Source organism: Castor canadensis, chromosome 14, assembly GCF_047511655.1.
Source record: "Castor canadensis chromosome 14, mCasCan1.hap1v2, whole genome shotgun sequence".
Taxonomy (NCBI): domain Eukaryota; kingdom Metazoa; phylum Chordata; class Mammalia; order Rodentia; family Castoridae; genus Castor; species Castor canadensis.
Genome location: NC_133399.1, coordinates 72,364,853 through 72,384,954, shown reverse-complemented (window position 1 = coordinate 72,384,954; position 20,102 = coordinate 72,364,853). Strand labels below are relative to the sequence as shown.

Below are 20,102 nucleotides of genomic sequence, written 5' to 3'. Positions count from 1 at the left end.
CATTCAACAACAAGAACTAGTATTTTCCCACAGTGAGAATATAAAATAAATGATAAAAATGCTGTATTAAATTACATGAGAGCTACCCAAAATTTCAGATAAAATTTAGTAACTTGAGACAACCATATTAGAATAAAACAATAAGTTCAAGTTCTGAAAGTCTGAGCCATTTATAAAGGGATAGTTTTATGAGAGCCATATGGATTTTTAAATCAGGGTCAGAGATGATCACCTGGCTCCTCATCCTTTGTAGCACTCTTGGACTTAGGACACTCTAAGTTGAAGAAAGGAATATGCCAGCAAGCAGTAAAAGTATTTTAATGGTGGCTCAAAGAATAATGACATTAGATGAAGTTGAATGACAGAAATACTTAGTTACTATGAGCACTTTTATTTATTTTTTTCTCATCTTAAATATTCAATAAAGAACAGACTTCAACTGCTGCTTTTTCACCTTTTTAAAAATCAAGTTATCACTGCTGGTGGAAAACTACTGGAGAATTTAAAAATTAGAGTCACTGCTCATATACTAAAAATTATGAATTAACTGTGTATACTCTAAAATAACTGAGAGCTATAATTATAAGGAGCTGTAATTTTCTTCATAATTTTATGAAGTAAACTGACCAAAGAATTTGGTAAGATAACTTGATCTGATGTCTACTGCTCAAATTGTGCTTCCCAACAATTTGGTGTCACCTGGATGCTTACAGAAATGCAGAATCTCAGTTCCCATTCCAGACATACTCAATCAGGGTCTGCATTTTTTTTTTTTTTTACAAGATCTGCAGGTGACTTTTGTGCACATTCAAGCTTGAGAAACTTCAAACAAACTCTTCCCAATGCAGCTGTACTTTAAAATGTTCTGTGATACTTATACACAATCTTTGTTAAATTGCAAAGCTGCCTATCAGGAAACTAAGGGAATCTCTAGAGGGCCAAAGGCATTTTTAGGGGATTTATGGACTCCCTGGAGCCCATGTGTGGATTCTTGTATTCATTTCCTTAATGATGGTATGCCTATAATGTAGGGAACACATGCCACCAGGTGTAAGTAGTGTGTGATAGGGTAGGAATGACATACAGGTATATCATACAAATAATGATAGAGGCTGGGATACTTAACTGTTGAGACAAAAGAAAACTCAAAACATTTTTCTTACAGTAAGAGATTTTTAAAGTTTTACTCTATGTAGTGATTTTTATGTAGTAATTTTCCCATTTTAACTGTTCATGTCTTTCAATCTCATCTGTTCTACCTTAAATTCTTTTTGAATTTAAGAATGAAAAACAAAAAAAAACCCTATCTCTGATTGAGTGCCCTCTATGTAATTAGCAATGGGCTCATGCAATACCACATTTAATTTTTAAAAACAACCCTCATTATGCATACTTTACTGAGACTTAAACTGGTAAATAACTCACCCAGGTTAATCACAGGGCTAGTAAATGACAAAGAAAGATCCTTACTGACTCCAAGTAGCTTTTTTCTCCTGGTCTAGATCATCCAATAGACACAGTGACCTTATTTTTTCTGCTAACTTTTAAAATTTGTTAAAATCTTTTTATTTCCATTCACACTGGTAATCTCTCTCCTCACTCTAAGTGCCCATCTTCGTCTTATATGTAGCAATGCTGTATGAAAAGAATTTGACTGGCCTTTGCCCTGGCTCTTCAGAGGGAGACTCTAAATCCTTGGATCACACTTGAATTTATGCAAAGGAAGTTACTCAGGATTGTGCCTGTTCACCAGAAAAAAACAGCTCGACCTCTTAGAGCAAAGGGACTACAGAATGAATTAAATCACATGGCCAATGATTTAAATTACTCATGTCTAGGAAGTAAAACCCCAAGAAAAATTCTGGACACCAAGTTTAATGGAATTTTTGGGTTGATAAACCACATTGACATGCTAGGAGGGTGGCGTACCCTGATTTCACAAGGGGAGGGCAAAAGGGTTCTTTGTCTAGCCTTCCCAGACCTAACTCTTTTTCTCTTTATTCCACTGGTCTTAATATGTATCCTTTATTTAAAAAAAAAAACCTATAATCATAAGTATAGATAGCATTTTCCTGAGTTCTATGAGTCACTCTAGCAAATTATAAATTATAAATCTAAATCTAGGGGGAGTTGTGAGACCTGGATTTGTAGTAGTGAGGTAGCCTGGAGTCCTCTGAATTTGTAGTAAGCATCTGTAATAAGTGTAGTCTTTTGGGTAATATACCCTTAAGCTAGTGGAATCTGACAGTAACTCTGGTGGTCACTGTAAGAATTATATTGCAATATTGCAAGTAGCTACCAAATAAATATTTATTGAACTAACATTCATTTTAGTAAAGTTATAAATGCTTTTTAAAGGATTTCTATAATTTTCTTAAGTACAGTTTTAAAAAATTATAGTCAATACATATATATTACAGGTAAATCAGTACATTCAGAAAAGAAAAAATATTTTGTAGTCTTTTTTTATTAACATACATTAATAGTACAAGGAGGGGGGTTCACTGCAATAACTCCATGATGAAAAGTGTACTTTGAACAAGTTCACCACCTCTATTAATATGGAAAAATAATTATAACCCAAAGACAACATTCTTTTAGTCTAATTTTCCAGTTAGGCATTTTATATAGTATTTTATTGTTGTACTTCATATATCATGGGCATATTTTCCTTTCAAATGTTCTTTTTTCTTTTTACTATCTTTTTTTTTTTTTGGTGACCCTGGAGTTTGAACTCAGGGCTTCATGCTTGCAAAGTAGGTGCTCTACTTCTTGAACTACACCTCCAGTCCATTTTGCCTGATTATTTTGGAGATGGGGTTCTTGCGAACTATTTTCCTGGGCTGCTCTCAAACCACCATTCTCCTGATCCCAGCCTCTCAAGTAGCTAGGATTACAGGCATGAGCTACTGTGCCCAGCTCAAATATTCTTCATTGCCATATAAACAGAAATTATATTATGGCAGTTGTTTATAACAGCAGTTCTGAAATTTAATTATTTACACTCTTTAAACTACTATAAATCCAAAAGTGATGTTTACATGGATTATATCTATCAATGTTTACTTTATTCGACAGTAAAAATAAGAAAAATTTAAATATAGGAATGCATAAACACACATTCCATTATATATCAGAGCAATAACATCATTATTCATCATGCAGCCTCTAGAAAATTCTGCTGTACACCTGTGAGAGAATGAGAGTATTATGATAAAAGTAATTTTGACTTCTTATGTCCTTGAAAAGGTCTTTGCATTTAAAGAACTGTTAGTCTATGTCATTTTAAAAATCGGTGTTTGGTTCAACCTTATGTTTTCTAGGTCTAGAGCTTAATACACATAGCTCTAAATGTAAATGTGAATACATTTATTCACTTTTAACTCTGTATTACCATATTTATCCTTGGTATGTCCATTTTACCATTCTTTTATTCATTTACCTAATGAGTACCATTTATAGTGTTTCTAAATTTTTGCCATTCCAAACAATGCATCAGGAAGCATGAATAGGATTTCTGGTGTAAACACACAAACTTTTCTCTAGCACACACAATCAGAAATAGGATTTCTGGTATGCATTTTCAATTTTATTTGGTATTGCTCAATTTCTCTCAAAAGTGAATATATCATTTATTTTTTCACCTGGTTCCTTCCTGGCCAATTATTGACAGGCTTCTGTAAACTAACAATCTGGTGGGTGCAAAACAGTATAGTATCACTGGAATGACTTGCACGTCCCTGCTACTAGTGAGGATGAATGACTTTATGTGGATTTACTGAGTATTCTAGCTATGCTTGTCCATTTATTTCTATTTTGAGCTGGTTATCTTCTAATATGCATTTACAGAAGGTCAATACATACTCTTTTTAAGTTATCTTTTCAGTAAGTTGCAAGTAAATATATTCTCACATGCATCAGACATCTTTTAATATTTAATATTTAATTTAATAAAATTTGTTAATAATTTCCTTTGAGTTTGTTTTATGTGTCTTGATTTAAAAAAAACTCTCATGTTTCTCATTTCTTGCTTTCAATCTTTTGAGATTTTTCTCACAAATAAATACATAATGCATCTGAAATTAGCATTTGTATATGGTGGCAGAATTGAGGATTAATTTTATTTACCCCCATATGGAAAGTCTATTATTCTAGCACCTATGATTGAGAGGTCTATCTTTCCTCCAGTGATGATCCTCCCACAAATGCCTAGATCTGTACCTGGATTCAATATTCTATTGTCTTGGTTTAATTTTTTTAAAAATTATTGCAACAACATAATACTATTTTAATTATAGCTCTACAATCAATCTTAGCATGTCACAGATCCAATTTTCACATTGCAATGGTTCTTTTTCTTCTTTCCTTTTCAAAACTATTCTAAATATTCTAGGGTCCTTACTCACCAAAGTGAACTCTAAAAATTAAGTCCAAAATCAATTCTGCTGGAACTTTATTAGGGTTTTACTAAATTTATGGATAAATCTGGAGGAAACTAGATAATAAGATCAAATATCTTATTATCACCCATGAAAATTATACACTATTTACTCGTGTCTTTTAAAAATATAATTTAGCCAGGTGCCAGTGGCTCAGGCAAGTAATCCTAGCTACTTGGGAAGCTGAGATCAGGAGGATTGTGGTTCGAGGCCAGCCTGAGCAAATAATTCACAAGACCCCATCACCAAATTAACCAGAGCAAACTGGACTTGTGTAGTGGTTCAAGTGGTAGAGCACTTGCTTTGTAAGTGTGAAGCCCTAAATTCAAACCCCAGTCCTTCCAACAAAAAATACATGTATGTATATATAGTTTAACAATATTTTGCATACCTTCTGTTAAGTATACTCTTAAGAACACAATAGTTCTTATTACTATTGTGAGGTGTATCTTGTTTGGCATTTGTTATTAATTTTAGTTCATTGATATTATACCCAGCAATAATTTTACTAAACTTTTTTTGGGAGGTACTAGGGTATGAATTTAGGACCTTATATTTTCTAGGCAGGTGCTCTATCATTTGAGCCACAACTCCAGCCTTTTTTACTTTATTTTGAAATAGGATCTCATTTTATGCTTGGGTCAGCCTGGACAATGATCCTCTTATTGGTTGAGACAGAGTCATGTGAACTTTTTGCACAGGGTTGGTCTCAAACCATACTCCTAATCTTTAACTTCCAAGTAGCTAGGATAACAGGTGTGCGTCACCACACAAGGCACCTTGCTAAACTTTTACTGAATCTGAGTAAATTTGAAAACTATGTGTTTTTACGTTTTCATCTCAATCATATTCTTTGGCACTATTCCAAAGCTTAGAGTCTTTCTCTCTTATTTTTTCTCATCATATTGCATAATGTGGTCTTATCTTCCCTATTTTGGATTTTATATGGATAGAATTATACTTTATACTTTTGTAAATTGCTTATTTTGTTCACTATTATATTTCACTGAGATTCATGTGGTTAAAGCATTGCTATAATGAATTTCTCACTGTTATATAGTACTTATTATATGAACGTATCAAAATTTATGTCTACTCATGATGCACTATAGCTCTTTTGGACATCATGAACAATCTATGGAAATTCTTGCGAATCTCTTCTTCACATAACTGATGGTTTCTCTAGGTATAAACACTTGTGTGAAATTACTGGGTCATTGAGTATATTCGCTTAACTTTACTAGGTAGGTACATGTGCATATACAGTTGTAGTTTTGTCTTTTTTTTTGTGGTACTGGAGTTTGAATTCACGGCCTCACACTTGCTAGGCAGGTGCTTACTGTTTGAACCACCATGCCAGCCCCACAAATGTAGAATTTAAACCTAGGCATGGAATTGCTTGGTAAAAGGTATGCATATCTTCAATTTTAGTGGTTATAGCCTAATTGTTTTTCAAAGTAGGCATGCCAATTTACATTTGCACATGTCACTTACCATTGATCTATGTTTTCACCAGTCCTTGGAATTGTCCACCTTTTTATTTTCTGACAATCTGGAGGCTAAAAACTAGTGTAACAATGTGATTTTTAATTTGGAAAAAAAAACCCAAAAACTGTGCGTGTGCATATGTATACCAAGAGTTTTAACTTACCTGTTTGGAAAAGGACTTCCACGTATTAGCAACTACAATAAATATAAAATAATTAGATAATAAATACTTTACATAATGTGTATCCCTATTCAGTAACAACCCACCATAACTCAAAATCAAGCTTTAATGTCCAAAAAGCAAAGTATTTTTAACCTCAACATTTGAATCTAAGATATGGCCTTTTTATGTTACCTATGTTTCCTATACTATAAGCTATTATAATAAGTAATATCAGTAGAATAGCAAACACTTTCCCATAACCATACTATCTTAATTTGGCTTTCTGGATTTATAAAGTAAGTTAACATATTCCACAGTAAATATCCTGTGGGATTAAAAACACAAATGCTAATATTTTTTAAATATTCATGCTGGAATATGATATATTAGCATTCCTAAAAATAATTCACAGGTGAGGTCTATCTAGGATGAAGGAGATAAAGAGATGACAGGGATTTCTGGTGAAGTGAAATGGAATTCTTGTCCCATTTTTTATTCTTCTCCCATACAACTGCTCTAGAAGCATCTTGGAGCAAGAGCATTATTGTTGAATAAAAAGACTAGGATCATTATTTTTATCTAATTCCTCTTTAGAACCACCAAAATCTCAAACACTGGAAATTGCACAATGTTGAGACAAATGTGCTGTCAGTATTACTGTTTCTTTTGTTCAGATTTAAACACTGTAAAGTTCTAATGCCTATATAAGAAATATCCTCCAGGTTGATATCTGATTAAATCCTATAACACAGCCATATTAGAAAAATTGGTAACTAGTAACTATTTCAACTACATTACAATAATGACAACCAATTATTTTTCTACATGGCAATGGGGCCATTTTTGTAAAATTATAAGAAAGGCACTTTTTTCTATGCAACTCTCTTTTTAAGGCAATATAATAGCTTGTTATAAGATCAAAAGGAAAGAAACAATTTGCTAAAATTTGGAAAATAATCTTCATGGAGATAGATTTTTACCTCTATGTCATAACATATTTTCTTTACTCAGATAGTTTATACAAATAGGTAATCAAAAGTGACTAAATTCACTTAAATTAGAATCTAGCATGTAATCTTAACTGTAATATTGCACATATTTCATAGCAACACTTTCAACAATGAACAGAACATTGTGAATGTTATTTATGATTCTGCTGCTCTTGAAATATAGCAGTAAGAACAGAAAGAAATAAATGCTACAAAAGTACATGTACATGCTCTTATGCAATGCTCAGAAGTTATTTATCAAAAGAGGAAGTTAGACATACTCTTGAGTTTTGTAGGGTTTATGAGATTTCCATGGTAAATTATTCACAAAAGACATGTTGATTCTGCCGGAAATTTACCATGTTCAATATTATTAGCTTTTTTAAAAATAAAGATTAAAGAGCTGTTAAGATTGTTCTACAAAGGGTTTAATGACTTTCTAAATTCCTTATTTCATATGAAGTTAGCATACTATAAATATAACTTAAGTTGAGAGGGACTTAATTCTACTGGAAATGTTTTATTTCTTAAACTGTAAGTTGACATCTGAAATATTTTTTTAAATGATGTATTTTTAAAACTCTAAAATAATTCTTGATTCTATATGAAAGTAATCAATTACTACCACTAGTTCTAGAAAAGAAATTTACATTTTAGGTTTTATTTAAAAAGGTAAAACAGGCCAAGCACAGTGGCTCACATAATGTGAATCCCAGCTACTTGGGTGGCAGAGATCAGGAGGATAGAGGTTCCTGGCCAGACTGAGCAAAAAGTTAATGAAACCTCATCTAAACAAACAAATAGAGCTTGGAGGGCACAAATGTAATCCCAGTTAAGTGGGGAAATGTATGTAGGAGGATTGTGGCTCAGGTCACCTGGGCCAAAGTGTGACTCCACCTGAAAAATAACTAAAAAGCCAAAAAGAGCTTGGGTCCTGGCTCAAGTGGAGGAGTGCTTGCCTAACAAGTGTGAGGCCCTGAATTCAAACCCCAGGACTGGCAAAACAAACAAACAAACAAACAAACATCATTGTTAAAGATTTCATATTACTAAATCTAGTAGACATTTTTCTGTCCTCCTCTAACTTGACTGCTCAGTAACATTTTATGCCCTTCGCCATCCTGACCATTTTCTCTGGCTTCTATGACTCTATACTCTTTTCTTTCCACGTCTCTGGACACTCCTTCATCTTCTTTTGAAACTTAGCCTGTGAGCTTATGTGTTTGTGTGTTCATTCTTTAAAATGTAAGAATTCCTCAAGGATTGGTCTTTGGTCATCTATATTATACTATACTGTTTCCCTAGACAAATCATTCATACACATTAATTACTAACCACATTCAGATGAATCCCAAATATGTCTACCCAGACTTTTCCTTTGATCTTCAATGGAAATAATAAAAAGCATCAAAAATTAATTCATTACGAGTTAGTCTGGCAAAGGAGCTAACATGACAAATTATAGAGGATTTATTTTAAAGTTTGGTTTTACCATAACCCACCCCTGTGGAGAAAGAAAAATGACTGCAATGCTCTAGTCAGGTTTTTGTGTGACAGATTTCAAGCAAATATCCGTCAAACAACTGATTATTAGGCACATTGGTTTTTCGTGAGCTATCTTTCAGTGATTTCATAAGCGACAGGTCTAATTGCTTCACCTCATAGATATGCAATCCATCTTAACTACATCATTCCAAAATTGAAACAGTGATTGTTCTCCTCAAAACCCATTCCTACTGCCATCCATCCAAGTTATCGGGCCAGAAACCTTTAGTACTCTCTACTCTTTCAACACTATCTTTGGAGGCTTCTGAAAATTATTAAGATAATAAAGACAAAATTATTAGGATAATTTAAAAATCTTACTTACATTTGGGCTCATCTGTTGTAACAGCCAAAATAAAATCATATGGAGTCATGAATAACTGCCCTTCACATTCTATAGAAGCAAATAAACGAAATCGTCTCTCCCGAGATGTAGCATAAAGGTCTAAGTCTTCAACGTCTGTTCTACCAATAGCAACCTAAAGTTAAGAAAAAAAGTAAACTTGGATTGTGTGAAACAACTCCTTTTAGAAGATAAAAATTTTTAATTACATTAAAGATAAATTAACCAAGTAAGTGAAAAAGTGATAAAACATTCAGTCTTTTGGAGAAACTTGAATCATTTTATAGACAAATTCCTCACATCAATAAATGAATGTATGCTTGAAAGAGCCTATGATTAGAGGCTGAAGAGTTTTTAAGTGGCACTTTGAAGAATTTGTGACTTGTGAAGGGGACAGCTATTCATTTCTTCTTTTAGTTGCAGAGAACAGTGGATTACCTAACTAGCAGTAACTTTACATGGAACACTAGCAATTGCTGAATGCTTACTATGCACTTTACAGGCTTATTTATTTGATTTGAAGTCTATTCACTAAGGTCCATTAATTATCTAAAAGAAGATACTAAAACCCTGACAGGCAGCACATGACTACCACTAAAGAAACCATGTAGTAGTGCTGTTTAGATTAGAACAGAAATTGCAAATTCTAGATCACTATAATACAGTTAGTCACCAATGGTCACTTTGAATTTTGGGTAGAGTGAAGATTCATAGCTTTCCTTCAAGACCTTTCCTTATAGATAATTAATTTTCCATTGTTAATAAAAAGATTTTCCTAATTACCAAAAGAATGCATAACTATTGCATATAATTTAAAAGAGAATTTTTTAAATTCATAGATTCAACTTCGTATTGTTTTTGACAAAAGAAATGGAATTAAACCATACATGCTATTCAATAATATTATCTTTTGTACTTATCAACATATCAGGGTCTTCTTCCTGTTTCACTAAATATTTTGTTGTTACTGTACAACTGGAAGATAGCATTTAAAATAGACATTACTGTTCTGCTTCCTTTTTGGCAACAAATAAAATTAATATTATACACACTATTCAGTAATCTAATTGTTTTTTACTATTAGCATATTGGTGCCATTTCTTGTATAACTATTCTAATAAAAGGACATTTTTAGAAACTATATTAGTCCATAGTAAATTTTTGTAACAAAACATAACAAGCAATTCCATACAGTTGGATATTCAAGTGATTTCTAGTCTTTTACAATTATAACACAATGACATAATAATCAGACTTGAAAATATTTTAAAATATCCACAAAGAGTTCCTTGGGCTAAACTCCTAGGAGCAAAACTGATTGGTCAAACAAAACTTTTGGTCAAATTCGTTATCAAGATGCCCCTAGGAAGCTCGTAATTATTCACATACCTACCAACAACCCATAAGTATGTTTCTACATATTTCATCTATTTTATATTAGAAAAATCTTTGTTTTTTCAGTACTGGGGATTGAACAGAGGAACTCTTGCATGGTAGGCAAGTGCTCTACACTCGAGCCAGGGCTGTAGTCCTTTGAATTTTGTATTTGTTGAGATAGGGTCTTCGTAACTTTGTCTGGACTGGCATGGAACTTTCAGTCCTCCTAACTCTGCCTCCCAGGCAGATGGGATTACAAGAGTGAGACATGGTGCCCAGCTGAAAAGTTCTTATTTAGGATGACAAGCTTATTATCTTTATTGGCTCTACTTTTGTCTATTAAGTCATAAAGTGGATTGTGTACAAACTATTAAAATTATTTAAGTACCTAATATCTTACAAAGTCATAACAAAACAATCAGAAAGTTTTCAACACTACTAAAAGAATGTTTCAGGCTTTTTTTTTTTAAGTGCTAGGGATGAAACCCAGGGCCTTGAGCATGCTACTAGGTAAGGGCTCTCTCACTGGAATACATCCTTAGCTTCATTCCCTACATTTTAATGGCATGTATAATAAATGGAATTTATGGCCTTTGCCTTTAAGGAATATACAATCTGTATGGTTGGAGAAACAAAGGGTATAAACACGGAGGAAAGGAATGTGTCAAATGAAAGCAAATAGAGGAAAAAGCACTATAGGTTGAGATTAATAAAAAGGCAGTGGTGAGAAGAAATTACAAATTTTAACATTAGGAAGAGCTACGGAGACTCTAGGTTTATCCAGCATACTTGAAAGGTGGTAATGGCCTTCCTGGAGCAAAGGACTTGCATTCATGGAAAACAAGGTAAGACATGACCAATTAATAATTATTTCTGAATGCCAGACTAAAGCACTGGATTCAATCGGACAGAAAACAAAGGTTTCTGTCCTCAGTCTAACATTCTGAACCACAATCTTTTGCTTATAAAGTCTTTATTTGCTATGACCTAATATGGACTTAGTCTATGACCCTATGGTTTCTCATCAAGCTTTCCTTCCTTAAACATAGTCTACCAATTGCCCCAGCATGCCAAACCTGCTTGACCACTGCAGCCGGGAATTTGATCCACCTTTTATGAGCTAATGTTGACAATGCCTCCTTCTCCTTTACCTCTGCACAATTAACAAAGCCTATAGTTCCCTCCACACTCCCCCCCCCCCGAATTTCTCACATCCCCTTACTGCCACTACCTTTATTCAAGCACTCATTACTTTTTCCCTACAGTATCCACTCTACATGGACATTAAAAAAACAAGCAGAACTACAGACAAGCAAATAAACAAAGAACTCTCACCAAGTGGAATTAAAGGTTTCCACTAAAACTCCACTATATGAATCCTACCCCTTGTTCGCTTAGCAATAGTATATATCATTTTTAATACCAGCATAAGTTGGTGCCACAATCAGTTTAGCATCACTCTAAGGAAGGCTTGGGAGATGGAATGATTTGTTCCCCAGAGACAAAAACTATATCCTAAAAGGGCAGAATGTGATTTATGTGTAAAAGATATAACCTGAGCCTAGGTAGCGCTGAGGACTACTGCTTCCCCCATTACTAGGCTCAAGTTAGTATAACAAATCACAGTCCATAAAACACAGTGGTGCTGCTCAAATAAAAGACTGGTAAAAAGTGAGGAGCAATTGCCTCATGATATCCCAAAAAATTGACTTGATTCTAGACCAGTCTGGCTGTCATCAACTAGGAGGCTGGGTTCATCAAGTTGGGAATGAGCTGGGATGGTAGGGAGAACAGAACAGGAGATCTCTGGTTTGATTTTAAAATATTCTCCTACTGACTTGTTTGTCTTTCTAGTCCAATGCGATACTGTTTTAATTCCTGGATCTTTTGAGTGTGTCTTGACAAAAGGTAAAGCATGATTCTTACTGATAATCTTTTAAAAAATATTTGTGATGATTGATACACAATTTTCACTGCTAAATGAACCTTGCAATCAGTGTCAAGTTATATTTTTAAAAATCCTACTGCTGTTTTGTTTGGGATAGCACTGAATTTGGGGTTAATTTAGAAAGATGTGACAGTCTCACAATACTGATTTTTCCAAACTGGGAACTTGGATATCTATTTATCCAAATCTCCCCAGCTATATCTTTCAGTAAAGTTTTGCAGTTTTCTTTATGCAAAGCATTTCTGGTAGATTTACTCCTATACATTTCAAAGTTTCTGTGTAATTTGAATTGGAAATGAGATCATTTATTCCCATTACATTTTTAATTTTTGTTTTTTGAGACAGGATCCTGCTATGTAGGCCAAGCTGACCTCAAACTTGCTATGTAGCCCAGGCTGTCTTCAAGCTTATGATACGCCTACCACAGCCTTCTGAGTGCTGGGATTACAGGCATGCCTCACCATGACTGGCTTCAACTTGCTATTTCTGGTGTGTGAGAAAGCTGCTGACATTAGTATATTTGCTTTGTATCTAACAACCTTATTAAATTCCCTCATCAATTTTCATAATTTAAAAAAATTTTCTAAATAGATAATCATAAATTCTTTAAAATAGTGACAGTCATGGGTTTTTCTTTCAACATTTATACCTCAATTTCATTGCCTTAATTATTAGAGGTCTAGGTCTTTAAACTGATGTTTAATGAAATCAGTAATACAGAGTATTCTTGACTTGTTCTTTTTTTGAGGATAGTGCTTCAAATAAATTGTCAATAAAAGCAATATTTGCTGGGGTTTTTTGTTTTCTTTTGTTGATGGGGCTAGGAGCTTCACACTTACAAAGCAGGTGCTCTACCGCTTGAGTCACAGCTGTGGTCCATTTTGCTCTAGTTATTTTGGAGCTGGAGTCTCACGAACTATTTGTCTGGGTTGGTCTCAAACCACGATCCTCCTGATCTAAGCTTCCTAAGTAGCTAGGATTACAGGTGTGAGCCACCAGTGACCAGCTTGCCATTTTATCTTGTACTTATAATGGGTGTTTACCTGGTCTCTCTTGTTCACTGAAAATAAATGAGTTTAGAGTTAGAATGGTCCTTATAGACCACTCAGTCTTCTTGTTTTTTCCACTTTTTACCAGAACAGAAAATATGTCAACAAATTAGCAAGTAGAACCATAGAGAACCCTAAACAAAACAAAACCTCAAAACATATTGCAGAGAAGTCTATTATTTACAATATATTTTACCAATATATAGTTTCCAAGATGAATATCTATCTATCTATCTATCCCTATCCATTGATCTATTTATTTTTGGCACCAGTTGGTTTGAACTCATGCTTACTAAGCAGATACTCTTATCACTTGAGCCACACCCCAGCCCTATATGCTTTAGTTATTTTTCAGCTAGGGTCCCACATTTTTGCCCAGGGCCATCCTCAGACCAAAATCCTCCTACCTAAGCTCTTCATGCATTACCATGCTTGGCTTATTTGTTGAGATGGGATCTTGCCAATTTTTCGCCAGGTTAGATCTTGAACCAACCTTCCCAATCTCTGCCTCCTGAGTAGCTAGGATTACAAGTGTGAGACAATGCACCCAGCCCCAGATCTTCTAAGATGAGTATTTAACATCAACCAGTGAGCTAATGTACATCACTCTTTTTGCAGACACATGGTGTGTTTATTATACACAAATGAATTAATTAGAAAATAATTAGTCAAATGGGTTTTGCCTACATGCACATTCTTCCAAACCTTTCTGGTTTACATGCTCATTTCTATGCAGTTTATCAACACATTTTCTTAGTGAATGATCTAGTAGCACAATATAAAGAATTTAATAAGTTTTACTGTGGTACAGTTGTGACCAACTTAAATTTCACAGTGTACAGGAAGCTGATACGGAATAGTCCCTGCTGAAAATACCTGATCTATGGGAATCTGAGGAAAAGGGACACAAACCTACCAAAGTGTCAGAAGGAAATCAGATCTTTAAGACATTTAGCTTTGCTCTTGAACTTCCCAAATTTAAAAAATCTAAACCCTCTGAAGTTTTAACATCATTGTTATCAACACCCAGAAACAACAACCAAGAAGTAAAGGTGAAAAATATCAAACCAGTTTACAAATCCTGTTGTCAGTTTTCCCTGCTTACAAATGACAGTTTTCCTTGTATCACATTAATGTTCTAGGTTTTTTGGAAAACAAATACAGTCCTTTCCCTGGAGCACACTGACATGAATCTATATATGCAATCATTATATTTTAAGGAACAAGTACTCCTGTACTCATTAGATAACCTACTTCATTCTAAATACCATTTTATGCTTTTTTAAATCCAATTTATCTCTTTATACAATTTCTAAAGCCTAAAGTTAATCTAATTTTAATTAATCTAATCATATTTCAGTAAATGATACTATTTGCATTAAAATCAATATAGTAAGATTCATCAATAAATATTTAAAAAGTCAAAGGAAAAAGATAATCTGAAAGCCAAAAAGCCTGAATTTTATTTATTTAGTTGTTAAAGTATTAATTGCTAAAATGAAAATCCTTATGAGTGCAACATCATGCAATTAAAATATAAGCCTTTCAAAAGTGGTAACATAACATGACTATGACCTGAAGAGACAAGATTGAGAGAGGTTACAGCAGTCACAGTCATTTAAGAAAAAGTCTTAATTTCTAAAGATTGACAAATTAAAAAAAAAATTTGAGAAGTGAAAAAGTGACAACCTTCAAACTGTTAAGAAATACTGTTATAGGAGTCTTTAGTACCAGTTACAATACTAAAGAGTATTTATAATATACTTTATATTGGGCAAGAAAAACACAGCCTGAGAAGCGAGAGCATAGGAGCAGCATGGAAGGAGCTCAAAACGGAGCTATTTTCGCTTCAAAGAAATCATTTCCCCAAAGTATATCCAACTCAAAATTTCCACATTCCATCTTTCCTGGAGATGGCTCTTTAGATGGTTCTTTTAAGGTGAAATACTTTTTTTGCATATACCTGCCTTTGAATGTTTTTAGTCTACTCAACAGATATACTAAGAAAGTTCTTAAATGCAGGATGACAAGTTTTTGTTAACAGGTAGTATATCACACCACGGAGATTATCTATGTATAGCCTAAATAGTTATCAATTTAAAAGTTTGCTTTAATTAAATATTCTTAGATTGATATAATTAGTATTATTTGCACCTTGAATTCATGTCCTGTCTCTATGGCCAACACTGTCCCAAGCTGGAGGTGACCAAATACTGTCAGACCAGGGATTTGGATGCTGCCTGTCCTATTTAGGGGACAGGACCTGAGCTCCTGATTTCCCAGTTTCATCCCTGGGTTCTTCCCTGTCACCCGATACTTGAGACCTTTTCCTGATTCTTCAGCAGTTTCCCCTGCAACTAAGGAGCACAGCACGCTATGCTTTCCTACCCACCCCTTTGCTTAGTGTTAGGTTGCTACTTAATGTTTCCCTAAGGTTTCTTCAGACTCTGTTGTTAATTACCCACACATTCATGGCTGCTGAACTAACTTAGTATGAAACTAAGCTACATTTAATGAAAGTGTAGACCTAATCTGTTATTAAAAACAAGACTGACTCTAATTTCCATCTGTGCCTGGGACGAGCTATGGAAGCTGAAATCATCTCTCAGCTATGGCAGCTCCAGCAATATTTTAGATCTACTTCAGTTTCCTATTTAGCTTTGTCATTTCTCTGAAGTTATGCCTCAATACCTTCCCAGTCATTGCCAATGAGATAAATCTTTGCTCTTTATCAAATGGAATATATAATTCTTCACCCTTTCAGGAAGGCTATCTGCCAGAAAACTTCTGCCATACTACTGCTCCAAATCAATGCTCATAAATCTTATTTCTTGTAATAACATATCTTAAACCTTGACAATGTAGCTGCCCTGAGAGTCAACCCTGTGCCTTGGATAAATGCTCGTTGTTTCCTTTATGAATTCATATTGCATCATTTGTACTTCCTTCCCCACTCACACTGAATTGTAATGTTTACTACCCGTCTCTGCCATTCTGTTGCAAGAGTTTGCTAGCTGAGATACAGGACTCTGAGGCAGTTTAGCAGGAAGCAATGTTTTATTGTGCCAGCACAGACTCAGCAGACTCATGTCCAAAGAATGAGCCCTGAGAACAAAAGGGTCTCCCTTATATACCCCTGCAAGCAAAAAGCAAGGTCTAATCCATATGTGGTTATATTTAATTTTATTGGCAGCTTTATCCTAATGCTACGTGACTTTCCCCACCCTGGTGCTACGTGACCTTCCTCATGTTCAGATTTCTCAGGTTTTATCTCTCTGCTATGCTGTCCCTACCTCCCTGCTACTTTCTCAGGACTCAGGCCTAGTCTGCTTTTTTTTGTTTTTTCTGATCCTCCTCCCTGCTGCAATTCAACCAGGCATTCCCTGAGAAAAGCAGTAAGTTCTTCATTTTCTAACTCCAGTGATTAACTTAGTGCTGGCATGTAGAAGAGGGCAGGCTAATGTTTACTGCACAAAAAGATGAATGGTTGTTGAGGAAAAGAAAACTGTCCACTGTATCACAAGTGCCCAAAAGCATACTAGGTCTGGGTCAAATAGACGACCAAAACAATGGTTTGGGTTGTGAAGAATAACCACAACAGAGGTTTCTGATTCCAAACTAAGCATTTTTACTGAGATATTAGAAGAGAATCCAAAGCTACATTATAATTTTTATAATGTATTTTTATTTCAAATTGACATAGTAATTGTACACATTTATTTTGAATGCAATATTTAAATATGCATATAATGTGTAATGAAGAGATCAGGGTAAATGGCATATTTATCACTTTGGATATTTATCTCTTACTTGTGTTGGAAATGTTCAAAATCCTCTGTAGTGGATATTTTGAAATAATTAATGGTTGTCAATCTTACAGTGCTGTAGAACAAATGACATTACTCCTCCTGTACCCATTAAACACTTCCCTCCATCTTCCTCTCTCCCATACCCTTTTCAGGTTCTAGTAACCACTATCCAGTTTTCTACTTATATCAGATAAAATTTTGTAGATTTCACTATTGAGATCATGCAGTAGTTGTCTTTGTGTATGAGTGACTCTCTTCACTTAATAATCTCTAGCTCCACCCACGTTGCTGAAAATGACAGAATTTCATTCTTTTTTGTGGTTAAATAGTATTCCACTGTGTGTATACACCAAATTTTCTTTATCTATTCTTAGTTGCTAGATACTTAGGTTGTTTCTGCTTCTTGGCTGTTCTGAATAGTGCTGTAATAAAGAAAGAAAAGCAGATTTCTATTCAACATACTGATTTCATTTCCTTTGGATGCTTCCTGGATAACAGCATTGCTGGGCCATATGGTAGTTGTATTTTTTAATTTTTCGAGGAACCTCCATCCTGTCTTCCATAATAGTGGCACTAATTTACATTCCCACCAAAAATGTGCAAGAGTCTCTTTTCTCCACATCCTTGCCAGCACTTGTTATCTTTTATCTCTTTGATTAGTAGTCATTCTTATTATAGTGAGGTGGGATTTCATTATAGTTTTGGTTTTTATTTCCCTCATGATTAGTGATGCTGAACATTTTTTCATATACCTGTTGGTTATTTGTATGTCTTCTGAGAAATGTCTATTTAGACCCATTACCCATATTTTTATTGGGTTGCTTGATTTTTATTGAGTTTTTGGACTTCCTTATATATTCTAGGTTATATAACCCCTTGTCAGATGGAGAGCTTACAAACATTTTCTGTAGGTTTCCTCTTCACTCTGAGGATTATTTCCTTTCTTGTACAGAAGATTTTTTTTAAATACTGTTAATCACTGTGATTTTAATGACAATTCTTTTTTTTTCTTTTTTAGTGGTTTTGGAGTTTGAATTCAGGGCCTCACACTTGCTAAGCTGGCACTCTATCACTTGATACATGCCCCTAGCCCGAAGTTTCTTACTGTGATGCAATCCCATCTATCTACTTTAGCTTTTGGTTCCTGTGCTTTTGGTGTCTTGTCTAAAAAATTCTTGCCTAATTCAATGTCTTAAAGTATTTTCCCTGTTTCCTTCTGGTAGTTCCACAACTTCAGATCTTACAGTGACATCTTAAGTTTTGTAACTGGCAAAAGATGGGGATTTAGTTTCATTATTCTACATATGGATATCTAATTTCCCCTACAGTTTCTTAAAAAGACTGCCCTTTCTCCAATGTGTGTTCTTAGAACCTTTGTTGAAAGTCAGTTGGCTACAGATACACCAGCTGACTTCTAGGGTTGAGATTGTGTGTGTTTTCGTGCATAGTTAGTACTGGTTATTCCATTTATTTATATTTTTATTTGTATGTATTTAGGACTGTCTAGTTCAGTGAAGAATGGCTTTTTTTTTTTTTTTTCCTGTGGAACTGTGGTTTGACATCAGGGCCACTTGATAGGCAGGCACTCCTACCACTTGAGACACTCTGCCAGCCCTGGCATTGGTATTTTGACAGAGATTATATGCAACCTATAGATAGCTTTTGGTAGTATGGGCATTTTAATAATATTGATTCTTCCTATCCACGAACACAGGATGTCTGTGTCTATGTGTGTGTTTATGTCCTCTTTAATTTTTTTCCATCAGTGTTTGTTTTCATTGCAGAGATCTTTAAGCTCTTCAGTTAAATTCGTTTCTAGGTATTTTTTTGCAGTTATTGTAAATGGAATTGCTTTCTTGAATTTTATTTCAGATAATTCACCATTGGCATATCATAATGCTACTTATTTTTGTATGTTATATTTTGCATTCTGCAACTCTGCCAAATTTGTTTAGTATTTTTAGTGGAGTCTTTTGGGTTTCTATATATAAGATCATGTCACTTGAAAACAGTGGCAATTTTACTTTTTCTTTTCCAATTTGAATGCTGCCCTTTCTCTTGCCTGGTTACCTTCAGCATTTCTTTTAGGGCCAGTCTGGTGGTGATGAATTCTCTGTTTTTGCTTGTCTTGAAAAGAACTTGTTTCTGAAGAATAGTTTGTTGGGGATGTTTGGTTGGCAGGTTTTTTTTTTCCCCAATACTTTGAATATATAATTTCATTCTCTCCTGGCCAGTAGGGTTTATTCTCAAATCACTGCTAATAATGTAATAGAGATTTCTTTGTATGTAACTTGGTGCTTTTAGACGTTGCTTTTAAGAAATATTTATCTTGTACTTTTGACAGTTTGACTAAAAGACAACTTGGAAAAGCTCTTTTTTGCTTGAATCTGTTAGGAGTCCTTTGAGCTTTTTGGACCTGGATGTCTGTATCTTTCCCAAGATTTGGAAGATTTCAGCAATTATTCCATAGGATTTCTATGTCCTTTTCCTTCTCTTCTCCTGCTCATAAATTTTGTCTTCTATTTGATCTATTCTTACATTGAGCCTCTCACTATAGCATTTATTGAAATCTTTCCCCCAGTATTCCTGTTTGGTTGTTTTTGTGATCTCTGTCTCTGCTAAATTTCTCATTCACACCATGAAATGTCTTCCTATTTTTGTTGGGCAGTCTGTCTCTATTCTCTTTCATCTCATTAAGTTATTTTCAAAACATTATTTTGAATTTTTTTTTAGGCAACTAGTTGATTTCTTTCTTTGATGTTTCTGTTCCTTTGGAAGTATTGTGCTACCTTGTTTTCTCTTGCTTCCTATGTCCCCAAGTTGGTATTTATGCATTCGGTGGAACAGTAGCCTCTGTTAATTTTATAGAGAGGTATTCGTAGAAAGACCTTCTCCTAGTGATCTTGTCCTGAAGTGTTGTTTGGATAACTTGCATTGGCTTTGGTTCCAGTT

The 20,102-nt window shown here is 34.4% G+C and overlaps 1 protein-coding gene across 11 annotated transcripts in view; it reads right to left on the bottom strand.

Moving 5' to 3' along the window:
* Window positions 1-20,102, bottom strand: part of Micu3 (mitochondrial calcium uptake family member 3) — a 94,242-nt gene that overhangs the window by 43,845 nt on the left and 30,295 nt on the right. For all 11 annotated transcript variants that reach the window (XR_012441509.1, XR_012441510.1, XR_012441511.1 and 8 more), the window contains exons 2-3: window positions 8,950-9,103; window positions 6,091-6,122 (exon numbers count right to left, since the gene is read on the bottom strand). Coding sequence is in view for 2 of the 11 variants with exons in the window: in XM_074054736.1 (XP_073910837.1) it covers window positions 6,091-6,122; window positions 8,950-9,103 (186 nt within the window). In the remaining 9 variants the exon portion in view is untranslated. The remainder of the gene's footprint in view (window positions 1-6,090; window positions 6,123-8,949; window positions 9,104-20,102) is intronic.